The sequence below is a fragment of the Pteronotus mesoamericanus genome, unplaced genomic scaffold (genome assembly GCF_021234165.1).
Source record: "Pteronotus mesoamericanus isolate MK-2021 breed Mesoamerican mustached bat unplaced genomic scaffold, CSHL_Meso_final contig_74, whole genome shotgun sequence".
NCBI lineage: Eukaryota > Metazoa > Chordata > Mammalia > Chiroptera > Mormoopidae > Pteronotus > Pteronotus mesoamericanus.
Window position 1 is genome coordinate 1782236 of NW_026555247.1, and position 13781 is coordinate 1796016.

Consider the following 13781-nt stretch of genomic DNA (forward strand, 5'->3'; position numbering starts at 1 on the left):
TACTCATCCTCTTCCTTAGTAGTTATGCTCTTCTGATCTATTATTATTTATGTTTAGGTTACTTCTACTTTTAGGCTGTAATATCCCTAAGGACTAAGCATATCTAATAATTTTCTGCATTTGCCACAATGCAGTCAATAAGCACAGTAACATACAAGAAGCAGATACTCAATAAAATTTGCTAGAAATCATAATTTCATATCACATTAAAAGAATCTCCATTTGAGTAAAGTTTATTGCAAGAAATAATTAAAATTTTGCCAATTAAGTCTTAGACAATAAACAAGTTTTTTTTTAAAAAAAAAATACCATGTTAAATTGTCGTTAAAATCAGCCTGCACTTTTTTTTTTCCTGGTTCCCAGGAAACCAATAAATACATACACTGTTTTATTCTAATATATCCAACCAATGTCACCCAATAAACTCTGTATTTTTTAAAAATGGTAATACCTTTAGTTTCAAATTCTATTAAAAATTAATCTGCAAATAAGTTTAACCTACCAGCTGTCCTGCTTTGTATATTTTTCCATCCCATTCTATTGCCGAGTATGTGGCCCAGGGGCCCTGCTTTTTAGAAGGAAGATCAGAACGCGTAATGATTCCTTTAAAAAGTGTAAATTTTATTTGTTTGTCATACTTTTCATGACATTCCTTGAGCCATAAAGCAAATTCTCTGTCAATTTTCATGCGCTGCTCCTGTAAAATTTTTAAATGTTCTATGAAATACAGTGAACAAATACAACCATTGATACTTGTCATTCATTCCATTTTTCCTTCCACATACCCAACACAGGAAACCTAATAAAATACTAAAATATTTTGCTCATCTTTCTCCCATACGCATTTAGGTTTCTAACAAAACCATCACTAAAGAAAGCAAATCTTTATCATCATCCTTGGAACAAAAGTCTCAATAGTCAATACCAGCAATAAAACCTTTCTTTCCTGCTTTAAATCCTAGGATACACCAAAAAATGATGAACAGTACTGGCAAAGGAGAAGGAGAACGACCTGGCTATGGAAAAGGGGTAAGTGCAAACCTTCTCACTGTGAATCATGCACATTCTCAACACAGCAAAAATACTTCTTTTTATGTATCAAGAATATAGGAGAATCAAGATGGTGGGGGAGTGAGTGGAAGTCACACTGACCTCCTCCCAGGACCAGTCTGGAATTACAACTAAATTGTGGAGAAATCACCTGGAACAAATAACTGAACAATAGTCAAGAGAGGAGCCTTGTAACCTTGGAGACAACTGAATCAGCTTTAGTGCAATCTAACTGGTAAGGAGTGCGGTAGAGACTTGAGAACGCGGGTGGGGCGCTCACGGGCAGCAGCACCAGAAAGATACTGAAACGGCCAGCTGGATCCCCCTGGGAAGAATGGGGTCTAAACCAAATGCAGGGATCTCTAGCCTAAAGCACCAGAGCCCAAAAAGTACACAGAAAACAGCCAGTTGTAAAAAATGGCAGGGTTGTTCTCTGTCAGAGACAGGGAGATGGAGACGCAAAGAGCCTTTTAATGGGCCAATGCATAAATTTTTAATTGCAGTCACTTAGCCTGGTCTCCGGCAAAGTGGGGCAGAGTGGACTGGAGACGCGTGAGGAGAGACTGGGGAAGGAGGCTTTGGGGAGAGAACTGGGAGAGTAACCGGCAGTATCTTGGTGCTGACTCATCCTCCATGCGGCAGCAGCCATCTTGCTCAGGCACAGACCACTCTCTGTGAACTGCAGCGGATCAGAGGGTCCAATGACCCCGCCCCCAGAAGGGACTCTGCCCCACCCTGAGCTGTCTAAGCAGGCTGATGAGTGCAGAGTGACTAGGTAACAGCTGAAGGAGACAGCCACCAAGAGTAGATTCCTGCAAGTCTTGAACAGACTGCCTAAGGTCAGAGAGGGACATCTGACATCATCAGAGGCAGATCCAGAAAGTAAAATCAGCGGTCTCCGACCACGGAAATTCACACCACAGAGTCAGGAAATCAAAACAGATCAATTTAAGAACCAGAAGCAAAAAAGAAGTGTCTCACAAATAATGGAGAGAAAAGAAACACCCCCCCAATCAAAGGGAAAGGAGGAATCCCCAGAGAGAGAGAACTAAATGAAATCAAGACAAGTAAACTATCAGGTATGGAGTTCCAAACAATGGTGATAAGGAAGCTGAATGAGCTCAGTAAAATTACAAAGAACTACTGGGGAGCGACAAGGAACTTACTGCAAACTATATCAGCATGAAAAAAAAAACATAGAAACTATCAATAAAACACAAGAGGAAATGAAGAATACAATTTCTGAATTGAAGAACACAGTAGGAGGATTCAAAAGCAGGCTCGATGAAGCAGAGGAATGAATCAGCGAACTGGAGGACAAAGTAGAAAAAACTCCCAGAAAGAGCAAGAAAGTGAAAAAAGACTCAAAAAGAATGAAAAGGCATTTAGGGAAATGCAGGACAACCTGAAAGGTAATAATATCTGTGTAATAGGGATACCAGAAGGAGAAGAGGAGCAAGGGATAGAGAACCTGTTTGAAAAAGTAATGATGGAAAACTTCCCTAACTGAAGGAGAGAAAAAGTGATAAAAGTCCACGAAGCACAGAGGATGCCTTTCAAGAGGAACCCAAAGAGGGCCACTACAAGGCACATCATCATTAAAATGGCAAATATTAAAACAAAGAGAGATTCCTAAAGGCTGCAAGGGAGAAAGGTAGTAACATACAAGAGAGCCCTGATATGGCTAGCAGCTGACTTCACAAAAGAAACACTTTAAGCCAGAAGGGAGAGGCAAGAAATACTCCAAGTAATGAAAAGCAATGCCTGGAAACAACACTGCTCTACCCAGCAAGGCTTTCAATTAAAATGGAAGGCTAAATAAGAAGTTTTCCAGAAAAAAGAAGGCTAAAAGAATACACCTCCACCAAACCAGCACTGCAAAACATGCTAAAGGGACGGCTTTAAGATGAGGAAAGAGTCTATGAATATCCAGTTCCTTTCAGAATTGCCAATATTTGATATTACCAATATTTTTGAATATATATTAATCTGATTGTGACGATGATGTGTTATTTTAATTGTTCTTTATTATTTGTTGAAACTAAACTTGTTTTTGTGTATTTCTTGCCTATTTCTATTATTTTTAAAAGTTGTAAATGACTCTTTGGTATTCTTTATCCATTTATTGATTAAAAGTTTGTAGAATTTTTTCCCTAAAAAGAAAAAAAAAAAACTATTAACCTTTTTTTAGATGTGTGGCAAATACTTTCCCATTCTATTATTTGTCATTTAATTTTCTTTACATGTATATTACTGTATATATAGTCTTAAATGTTTAATGTAGTCATATTGTCAATATTTTATTTTATAGATTCTAGGTTTAATATTTTACTTCAGGGTAAGAAAATATTAGTTTGTATTTTCTCCTAAAACTCCTTAGATTCTACATATTGATTTTTAACTCACCTGAATATTTCTTGTATGTGTGAAATAGGGCTCTATATTTGTTTTATTTCATGTAATAGTGGTCCATGCATCTTATTTATTGAATAAGCCTTATTTTCCCCATTGATTTGAAATACGAATTGAATCATATATTACATTTTTAGATATATATGTTTGTTTCTAGAATGCTCATTATATTTCATTGATCTACTTGATTATTTCTGTGCTGGTGTCATGTTGTTTTAATTACTGAGACTTTACAATGGTTTTAAATTTTTAAATATTTTATAATGAACTTTGACATTTAAAAAAATAAATAAAATCAATCTGCTTTAGAAAAGGAAGGAATGAAGGAATGAAGGGAGCAAGGAAGGGAGGAAGGAAGGAACTTCTACGTTTTGCAACATGGATGGAACTGGAGAACATTATGCTAAGTGAAATAAGCCAGTTGGTGAAAGACAAATACCATATGATCTCACCTATAACTGGAATCTATTCCACAGAATAAACTAACAAACAAAATAAACCACAGGCATGGAAACGAGGAGCAGACTGAAAGTAACCAACGGGGATGGGGAAGGAGGAAAATGGTGGAAAGAAGGGGTAGGGACTAGACAAAGAACATGTATGAATGACTCATGGGCATGGACAACAGAGTGGGAATTGACTGTGGGAGCAGGGGGTGGGGGTGGGATATCTGGGGGGGCGGTAAAGGGGGAAAAATTGAGACAACTGTAATAGAATAAACATGATTTAAAAATTTAAAAAAGTGTGTGTATTACATAATCACATATATATCTATGATATTAAATGTCATGGAGGGGAGTAATTAGGAAAAAAGTTTTCTTATAAGAATGATAAGGAAAAAAAGTTGAGAAACCCTACTATGTGAAACAAAATTTTCCTTTTGATTATGTAATGCATTCACAGTAGCAATACAAAAAATTAAATCATAAAATAAACACTAAGTGTTCTGTAATAATACATTAAAAATGTTATTGCTTATCATTCTTCATCCTGCTGGGAGACAGTATAGAGATTTATACTCAAACATAAGCTGAAATATATTTTTTAGTGCCTGTCTTTAGGAGAATAAGTAGGGAAGGCAATCTCCACATTACATGTTTTCACAGAAGACAATACATGAAATTACAAAAGTTCATTTCTTTCTACATACCTTGCTCCATATTATACTATTTCCAAATGAAAATGGGGCAAAGTTAAAAATGATTTCAGCTTTGAATAAGAAATACATGTACTTGGGAAAGACTAAAAAATGGCAATAATTTCAAAGAAAACTTCCCCCAACCCTTTCTTTCCCAGGTGCCAACTCCTTTCTGAATCAGCAAATCACTGTTGTCATTTTGTCAACTTAACAAGGATATTAAAACTATTAACTAGGAATAGTCTGTCTACATTTCTCTACTGCACTTCAAATGTATAGCCCAAGTATTAGATAAAATTATTCTAAGCTAAAATTTGAAGAAGTCTCAGGATTCATTACCAACCAAATTAACAGATGCATTAATTAAATACTGAAATTCAGTAATATGTCAAAGGACATGTCACAAGCATAGCAAGATGACAGTTAATCTAGGAGAGGAGTATGTGCATACTCATTACAATATTCTTTCAATTTTTCTTTGTATTTAAAATTTCCCACCCTGGCTGGTGTGGCTCTGTAGTGCAAGAGGTAACTGATCAATGTGTCTCTCACACACTGATTGTTTCTTTCTCTCCCTTTCTCCCTCCTATTCTGTCTCTCTAAAAAGTAAAATAAATAAAATCTTTAAAAAAATAAAATAAAATTTCCCAAAATTACAAAATACATTTCTTAAAATACAATGTAACAAGAAATAGAATTAACCTATTGTGGCTAACTTTTGGAAAGACCAAACTGTTCAATAAATGTTGGATGATGAATAAATCTAAGTACAAGTAAGACTTTTCTTAGGGGATAATTCCTTAAAAGTATCTTAATTATCTATGATTCCAAATTTTTTTAAAAAGATTTTATTTATTTATTTTTAGAAAGAGGGGAAGAGAGGGAGAAAGAGTCAGAGAAATATCAGTGTGCGCTTGACTCTTGCATGCCCCCAACTGGGGGCCTGGCCTGCAACCCAGGCAAGTGCCCCGACTGGGAATCGTATCAGTGACCCTTTGTTTCACAGACCAACACTCAATCCACTGAGCCACACCAGCCAGGGCTGATTCAGAATTTTTTAATAACAGCAAAATGAATCTGAACATCTTGCAGCAACGACTAACAATAAATACCATATGCTATTGTACTGTATTGAATATTCACTGCCCAGCAATTTTAGGTTCACAATAAATGTATCTATTTCTTGGAAACTCAATATTGATCTACTGAAAGAGGAGTATATCAAGTAAAAGTTTCTGAGGTATTTGGATAGAATAAAAGTACACTCATTCCATTCAACTTTAAAAAAAAAACCCTATCACTACTGTTCTATAAATCAATGCATGATTTTAATACTAACCAGCCTCAAATCACCTTTTAGCCAAAAGCATTTCACAGTTCTCCCTTAATTTCTTAAGATTAGATTTAAATTACGTAGTTTTGTTCGTAATATGCAAACATAGCCCTTGTATTAGACAAAATTGTTGCTACATGCTCTCACCAAATATATACACTAAAGAGCTTCTATATAGTATATCAGTCTTAATATTAAAATCTAATAAAAAATTGTAAATTTAATCCAAAATGGTATAAGCAGTTGAAATTTTTGTGTGAACATATAAATGCTCATAAGGGAAAACTTATACATATTTTTTATTAAATAAAATGAAAAGTATCCTTGCCAGGTAGCTCAGCTGTCTGGAGCACTGTCCCAATATACCAAGATTGAAAGTTTGATCTCTGGAGGGCACATGTAAGAAACCAATGAATGCGTAAATAAGTGGAAAAACAAAGCAATGTTTTTCTCTCTCTCACTTTCTCTCCATTCCCAATCAATTAAAAAAAGAAAAGTATGCAAAATGTCACATAAATCGACATGAATCGTGACTTTTTTTGTACATAAAATAGAACATTTGCAAATAATCAAAACTTGGTATTTAAAATCATACCTGTCCATTTAAAATCCTTGTAAAAAGGGTGTTCTTATCTTTCAATTTTAGCTCAAGATCCATAAAAGTCAGTTTATTTGTGCTGACCTGGAATCTGTCATTAGTGAATAATGCACCAGATATTCTATTGTAGCACTCAATTGGTGCAAGCCCTTTCTTCTTAGGAGGAGTACACCAGTCAAAGCTTGAAGAGAAGAAAATATCAGTAAAAAGATTAGGTTATAAAACAATATAATTTAGGCAAAAATCAAAACTTACCCTTCAACAGATGTATATGGTATTAGCCGTCCATTCCAAAAACATTCAAAAATAGGCCTTTTCCCTCTTGCAGCTTTCTCAAGTATAAAACAATCATCATCATCATCTTCATCTTTTAATTCTAGGGTACAGGAGGAAGTGGAACAAAATGCTTATTACTATAAATTATATGTAATTTTTATCACTGAGAAATCAATTTCTGTAAGCAAAATATTAAGGGTCTTTCAGAGAAATAGTAACAAAAATTCGTGGTTGTTAACACTGTAGTCTATAAAACCTAAAGGCAGCTTTATTCTTAGTTTGCCTCAGAAAGGAAGATTTCTAACGTGGTTATTATCCATGATCAATGGTGTTTCTCATTTGCAAGTCAATAATTACTTATATACTGATCAACATATTTTAGGAGCTGTAATACACTAGCTTCTAGCTTGCAATCATTAAAATTGTTTATAAAGCCAGAGTCATACATCCAAAGAGATTATGACCTAGCGGAATCGCCTTTCCCTACAAACATAGGAGTATAAACTCTATACCCAAAACACAGCTTTCACAATTTTGTCAGAACCAGTGTATGTTCACCTCAAAGTTAGCTGGGAAACCTATGCAATCTAGTAGCAGCAAGTTTGCCTAGTTTGAGCAAATTATCAATAATACTAAGTTTAAATTTATCTTATATAAACTATTAAATTTTTGAAGATCAGATTTAGGTGACAGAGCTTAAATTACACATATTAAAACTGTAAAATGTTACAAAGCATCAAACACATAATTAACACAACTGTCTACAGTTTCTTTTTCTATTTCAGCAATACATTTTCATATATCCAGATAAATTAAGATCAAACATTATAAGCATGATATAGCAACACCTCAGTTATTCTCGCATTAAGTCACCCTCCCCCCATATAAAGCTCTCTACCCCCAAAAAACGTTCACAAGAAGTCATAAGTAAAAGTTCCTTTCAGTCAGACCAAATTGTTTTGCTCTTAGAGAACTCCTCTAATAATCACTCAATTTATTGGCTCTTATCTTAAGAAATCATTTGAGGAACTTTATCTTTTTGTCAACAAACATACAAATATTAGAAACAGCAAATTAAAAATGGGCCAGGACATCATGGAAGCAGAGCCACTGAATAGTAATATGTATGAGCATTGAATAAATAATGTTGTGCATAATGACTTAGAGCAGTTTCTTATTTAACCTTCACAATACCTCTCTGAGGCATGAACTAGTACCCTCCATCCCACTTTACAGATGAGGAACACTGAAGTAAGCAGTAGTTTGTCACAGATTACACAATAGAAAGTGGCATAGATGGGATTCAAATCAGGAAATCTGATTCCAGAACCTGCAACACTAAGGACATACTGAAGGAGTATTCTGAGTAAGAAAATTTAATACTGTTAATCTATGAATTCAATGAAATCTCAATAATCCCACCAGGAGTTTTCTAAGTGAAATGTACAAAGTGATTCTAAAGTTTATCTAAAAGAATAAAAGATTAAGAAATAAGAATCTTCTCAAAAAAATACTGAATGTCTTGCCTTGCAGATATTAATATAGAGTATATAGCTAAAGAGAGTATTATTACTCATGTATAAAAATACATCATAGCTCTATAATAAAGAAAGCAGATCTAATAAATGTGAAAACTAAGTATTACAAAAGTAGTATTTCAAACTATTTCAAAAATCAAACCATTCAATATAATTGGTGCTAAGGAAATAAATGCATATAGAAAATATTAAATCAAAGCTCCACCTCATCCTACACACAAAAAGGGAGATTACGATGCGTTAAAGATCTAAAATAATTTTTAAAAACTAGAGTCCTCTTATATTTCCACAGTAAGACAAAATCAGAAAGCATACAGAAAAAACTGACTATATAACGTTTAAAACTTATTTACAAATACCTACAAAGATAATTGGAAAATAATATGGGGAATATATAAAGGATTAATATGCAGTACATAACTAAAAATTCAGTTCAATAAGAGAGCTAAGATAAAAGAATACGTAATGTTTCTTAAAGCTGGTGCTATATTGATCTAAAAGTGAACAGACACAAAAAGTCAAGAATTATAAAAATTACAAATACCTAACATCTTAAAAAGATCTGTATAAGGAAAAAGGTATTAATATTTATTTAACCTTAATAGCCCAATTAACAATAATAATTGAAAGAAACAAATCACTATCTTAAATCACAGCTTCACATTTTGTAGCTACAACAAAAAATTAACATACTTGGAAAGCATGGATCATCAGGGTAAGTTTCTCTATCATATAAGAAAGGGTGATATCGGATAATCCCTTCCACTACACCATCTCCTTCAACGTGAGCTTTGAATTCAAAACTCTCAGTTGCTGTGTTTATATATAACGTCTGCATGTCATCTTGTATTTCCCTTAAGTTGACAATCTTAGGTGCCTTCCCCTTTTCAAACATAGAAATCTAAAATAAAAATAAAACAGAAATAATTAAATTCTATGGTGACTTTTGTTTTCAGCTATGGTCCAACAAAGGAATAGGCAGAAACTAATTTTATTTGTACGAGTAATCATCTAACTTAATGAAATTTTTTAATGAGTTAAAAAGCTCTAAGTAGCATCTCAATAAGGTATATTCTACTAAAAAAATAGAAAGTAAGTAAAGAAAGAGCAAAGCAGATCTGAGGAACACATTAGTCATGAGTACATTTAATTCAAGGTTTCTTGCTAGAGGTACCAAGAGGGACAATGATGTACATGAATTTCTTTCTAACACATGAGCAAGGATATTGAGAACCGAACATTCAAATGTTTTGTGATTCTCAATCTTACTTCACCATCATAAGACTTCTGAAAACAAAAGGGATACGGTGTCCCTTTTCCACCCACTTTAAGACATAACATGCAGCAACAACTCATATTTCCACAAACGACAGAGAAAAAGAAGCTAACTATGGTAAACAGAGGTTCCAGAAAAACACATCTAGGAAGGATCTCTTCCCTTAGGCAAATTACCAAAGAACTTTGGTAAAAAGGAGAGAGTAGTTGTTTATCTATTAACTGAATTTTCTTATCTAGAGTCACTTGGAACTGGAACAGACACCTAACAATTGATAAAATCTGAAAGAGTAATTTTATCTTACTTCAATATCAATGTTGTTGAAAGGTCCAACTTCTTTTGATGTATGTTTTTCATTTCCTTTGGGGCCATGAATATAGTAATGATAAATATGCCTAAAATATAGAAGAGTAACTTTATTCTTTTAATTCACATAAAATTAGAGTTCTTATGTTCTGTGAAAAAAAATTTTAACTGCTATTTGTCAGTACCTATTAAGCATTATATCAAGCATTTTTAAACACAGTATTTCGCTTAAAGATAAAAACAATCCTGAGATGCAGGCATTATTACTCTTCATTTTATACGTACAGAAATTAGGGAACAAGGAGTTTATATAACTTTAAGGTCATAGAAGTTAGAGAGTTTGGGAGAAGGGAGGGCTCAATCCAAGCCTTTTCTACTTCAAAGCTCACATATTTTACAATTCCAAGAAGTATAATTCCAAAAAAATACTAGAAGGCAATAGGTTATAATTCTACTTATCAGAAATATTAAGGACTTAAATATCAGGGAGCATATAGAATTAGATCTTTAAGCTATCTGCACAACTTGAGAATATCATTCTGTAACTCTCATCATTCCTCTCCTAACACTGAAAAATCTTATCCTAAAATTGCCCAAACAAAACTAATGCATTCAGTAACAACATCCCACTGAAAACCACTACTTCGTTTTTAAACTACTACTTTATTTTTAAATAAAGGTTAAAAATGACTATATTTTGGTGACTAACTGTATTCAGGGCTAAAATCTATCAGATCTGTAGTTATTCCTCACACAGGAATTTGCAATATTAATTCACTATGAATTTTAATTTAAAAAAATAATTATCCTAGTTACTGTTTAGACTACTGTTGATAAAAGGAAAAGCACTGAAAATCTTGAGATCTTTCTTCAGATATCTCAAGTGTTAACATTATAATCAAATATATTGAGTGCTATAAATAGCTTAGTGACTTTCAAAGAATGGAAAAGCTGTGTTATTCATTGTTAGAGTACGAATATGTCCTAATTATATATTATGTACTCTAAGTTTCCTTTGGTTAAGACAAATAACTATAAAACAGCTAATAAAACATGTACTTTGTAGCCTTTTGGATAAATGGGAAAAGGTACTTTTTCCAAACACATGAGTTTTGTTTTTGTAGATGTACCCATTTTTGCAAGACTCAATAATTTAGACTAATACAAATTAAGGAAACAATCCAGTAAATACTATACTATATATAGTATATTTATTTGTAGCTATACTATGTAGCTACAGAAAAGAAGCTTACAGCAGCCATTTTCAACCTTTTTCATCTCATCGCACATATACACTAATTATTAAAATTCTGTGGCATGCCAAAAAGTAAATTAAATGTATTTTTTGTTGCTGACAAAAAAATAGGTATAATTTTGATTCATTCATACCAGACGGCTATGTTGGTTGGCTAGTCATTTTTTTAAATTTTACATTCTAAGGGAAAAGAAGTCAGTGCTCCTGAGTAAATGGTGAGGTATTGTGTGTTTTAAGAATTCTTGCAGCACACTGGTTCAAAATCACTGGCTGAGAGCCTTTAAATAAATGTTTCTCTAATTTGTGCTAATGGAATATATACTACCTAAAACGTTTCCTGGCATAGACAGATACATAAAGATTTCTTTTCAGTATTACTAATGTTGTATAGTCACACAGACTTTACTTTTTCTTATTAACAGACTTGCTGCATTTATTTGTTAAACACTTAGGGAACCTCTCCCATGTACCAGGACACACTGGGTATACAAAAACACATAAAAAATGACATTCCACTGGGGAAAGGCAGACAAAATAATAAGTAAAATATATGGCATAGAAGATTACAACAAGGTTCGATGAGAGAAGCACAAAAGGGGGCTATGGAAATGATGGCACTGAATTTGATAAATTCTGGTTTATTTTAAATTTTATCATAAGTGTCAAAATGCCTGTGCCTCAAATAGTAACCGATACATTACAGGTGACCAATAAATATTTATAGACTAGACAACCATTTTAATGCTGACAGAGTGCTGATTACTGTACTGAAGGGAAGAAAATAAGACAGGAGCAAAGCAGACAGCCCAAAAGTTTCAATGTATCTGTAATATTTTTGTTCTTAAAGAAGTAGAAACATGTTGTGAATCAAATATAAATAATTACTCACGCTAACTGTCTTGTCCAAAGATGAAAGTAATTTTTCAAGTACTGTATGTGTTCTGATTGTACTCCTGTGATAACCACAGCAGTAAAGCTATCTTTTTCCTTCTCCTCTGATATAAGACAATGTAGAAATCTTTCATCATCATTTGTAATATGAACAGAATCAGATGGCTGCAAAAATGAATAATAAAATAGATTACACACCTTAATTTTAATTACAGAAATAATATTTCCTGTGATTGACCTGGATACCTTCAAATACAGGCTTCCAAAAACTTCTGGAGAAAAATGGCCCAATACAAATCACCTGAGCGTGTGAGAATACAATGAGGACAGAGAAATTTACAAAGATTGCTAAACTGGCAAACATAAAGGAGTATACTACCATAATGCTAAACCAATTACAGAATCATGAAGAAAAAGGAAAAGATAAATAAATATGAAATTTATAATGCTGGAAAAAATTGAGGACACTTACCTTAGGGGGAAAGAGTCCTTGCTTGGGATACCTACCACTTAATTTGGTCCAGATCATTGCCCAGCCCTCCATGTTCAAGAAAACTAGGATAAAGCCTGAACTCAGCTGGCTTATTAACACAAAGGCATTTGTGTTTAATAAAAGAGAGTAAAACCATCCTAGACCCCAGTCTACTCTCAGAAAATACCTATAGCTTGCAGAAGGGAAGTTGGGAAAAGAGAGAAGGGGGAGTGTTTGAGGATAAATATATAAACTTCTCAACTTTTTCTATGAGTCTATATGTGTTAAAAATTTCGTGCCTATATATGCATGCATATATATATATAATGTATGTTGCCATATACATAAAAAACTTAGGATAAAGATACATACTGAACTATTGGATTGGTCAAAAAGTCCATTAGATTTTTTGCATACGATGGCTCTAGTAGTGTTTAGTTGTCTTTAACTTCATGTGAAACAATTTTGTTAGATTGTATTGTGACAGCTATCATATCAGCGTGCATTTAGAAAAACAAATTAAGATTGGTGAATTTTTATGCAGCCATTTTAATACTGAGATGGAATTAAATGCGACATTTTTGGCATACTATGCTTTATTTCAAGACAGGTAAAAACGCAACTGAAACACAAAAAATTTGTGTAGTGTATGGAGAAGGTGCTGTGACAGATCGAATGTGGTTTGTGAAGTTTCTTGGTACTGCTGACAATTTTGACTAAGTAATTTTTTGCTGCAGGGCTTCTTATGCACTGGAAAATATTAAGCAGCACCCCTGGTCTCTATCCACTAGAAGTCAATAACTGGATATAGCTGACATATTCAAAATATCCAAATCAATAAAGTTATTGGTGAACATGAAAAATGGGTCCTTTATTTTATGGAAAAAAATGTATCAGACTTCTTGGCCAAACCAATATTACGGCCAGGAAAATGGCTGATTTTCTTTCTTTAATATGCATGTATTACTTTCTTAATAAAAAATACAAATAGCTCTGGTTGGTGTGGCTCAGTGGATTGAGTGCTGGCCTGAAAACAAAGGGTCACTGGTTTGATTCCCAGTCAGAGTACATGCCTGGGGTGCAGGCAAGGTCCCCAGTTGGGGGCACATGAGAGGCATCCACACACTGATGTTTCTCTCTGCCTTTCTCCCACCCTTCCCCTCTCTCTAAAAATAAATAAAATCTTAAAAAAGAATAGAAATAAACCCTGCAAAACCATTCCAAGAACCCCTAACA

At 33.6% G+C, this 13781-nt stretch overlaps 1 protein-coding gene across 1 annotated transcript in view; it reads right to left on the minus strand.

Moving 5' to 3' along the window:
• SMCHD1 (structural maintenance of chromosomes flexible hinge domain containing 1) overlaps positions 1-13781 on the minus strand; it is a 156823-nt gene that overhangs the window by 103599 nt on the left and 39443 nt on the right. The window contains exons 8-13 of the mRNA XM_054583414.1: positions 12072-12238; positions 9926-10016; positions 9039-9246; positions 6787-6907; positions 6529-6712; positions 503-697 (exon numbers count right to left, since the gene is read on the minus strand). Of these exons, the coding sequence (XP_054439389.1) occupies positions 503-697; positions 6529-6712; positions 6787-6907; positions 9039-9246; positions 9926-10016; positions 12072-12238 (966 nt within the window). The remainder of the gene's footprint in view (positions 1-502; positions 698-6528; positions 6713-6786; positions 6908-9038; positions 9247-9925; positions 10017-12071; positions 12239-13781) is intronic.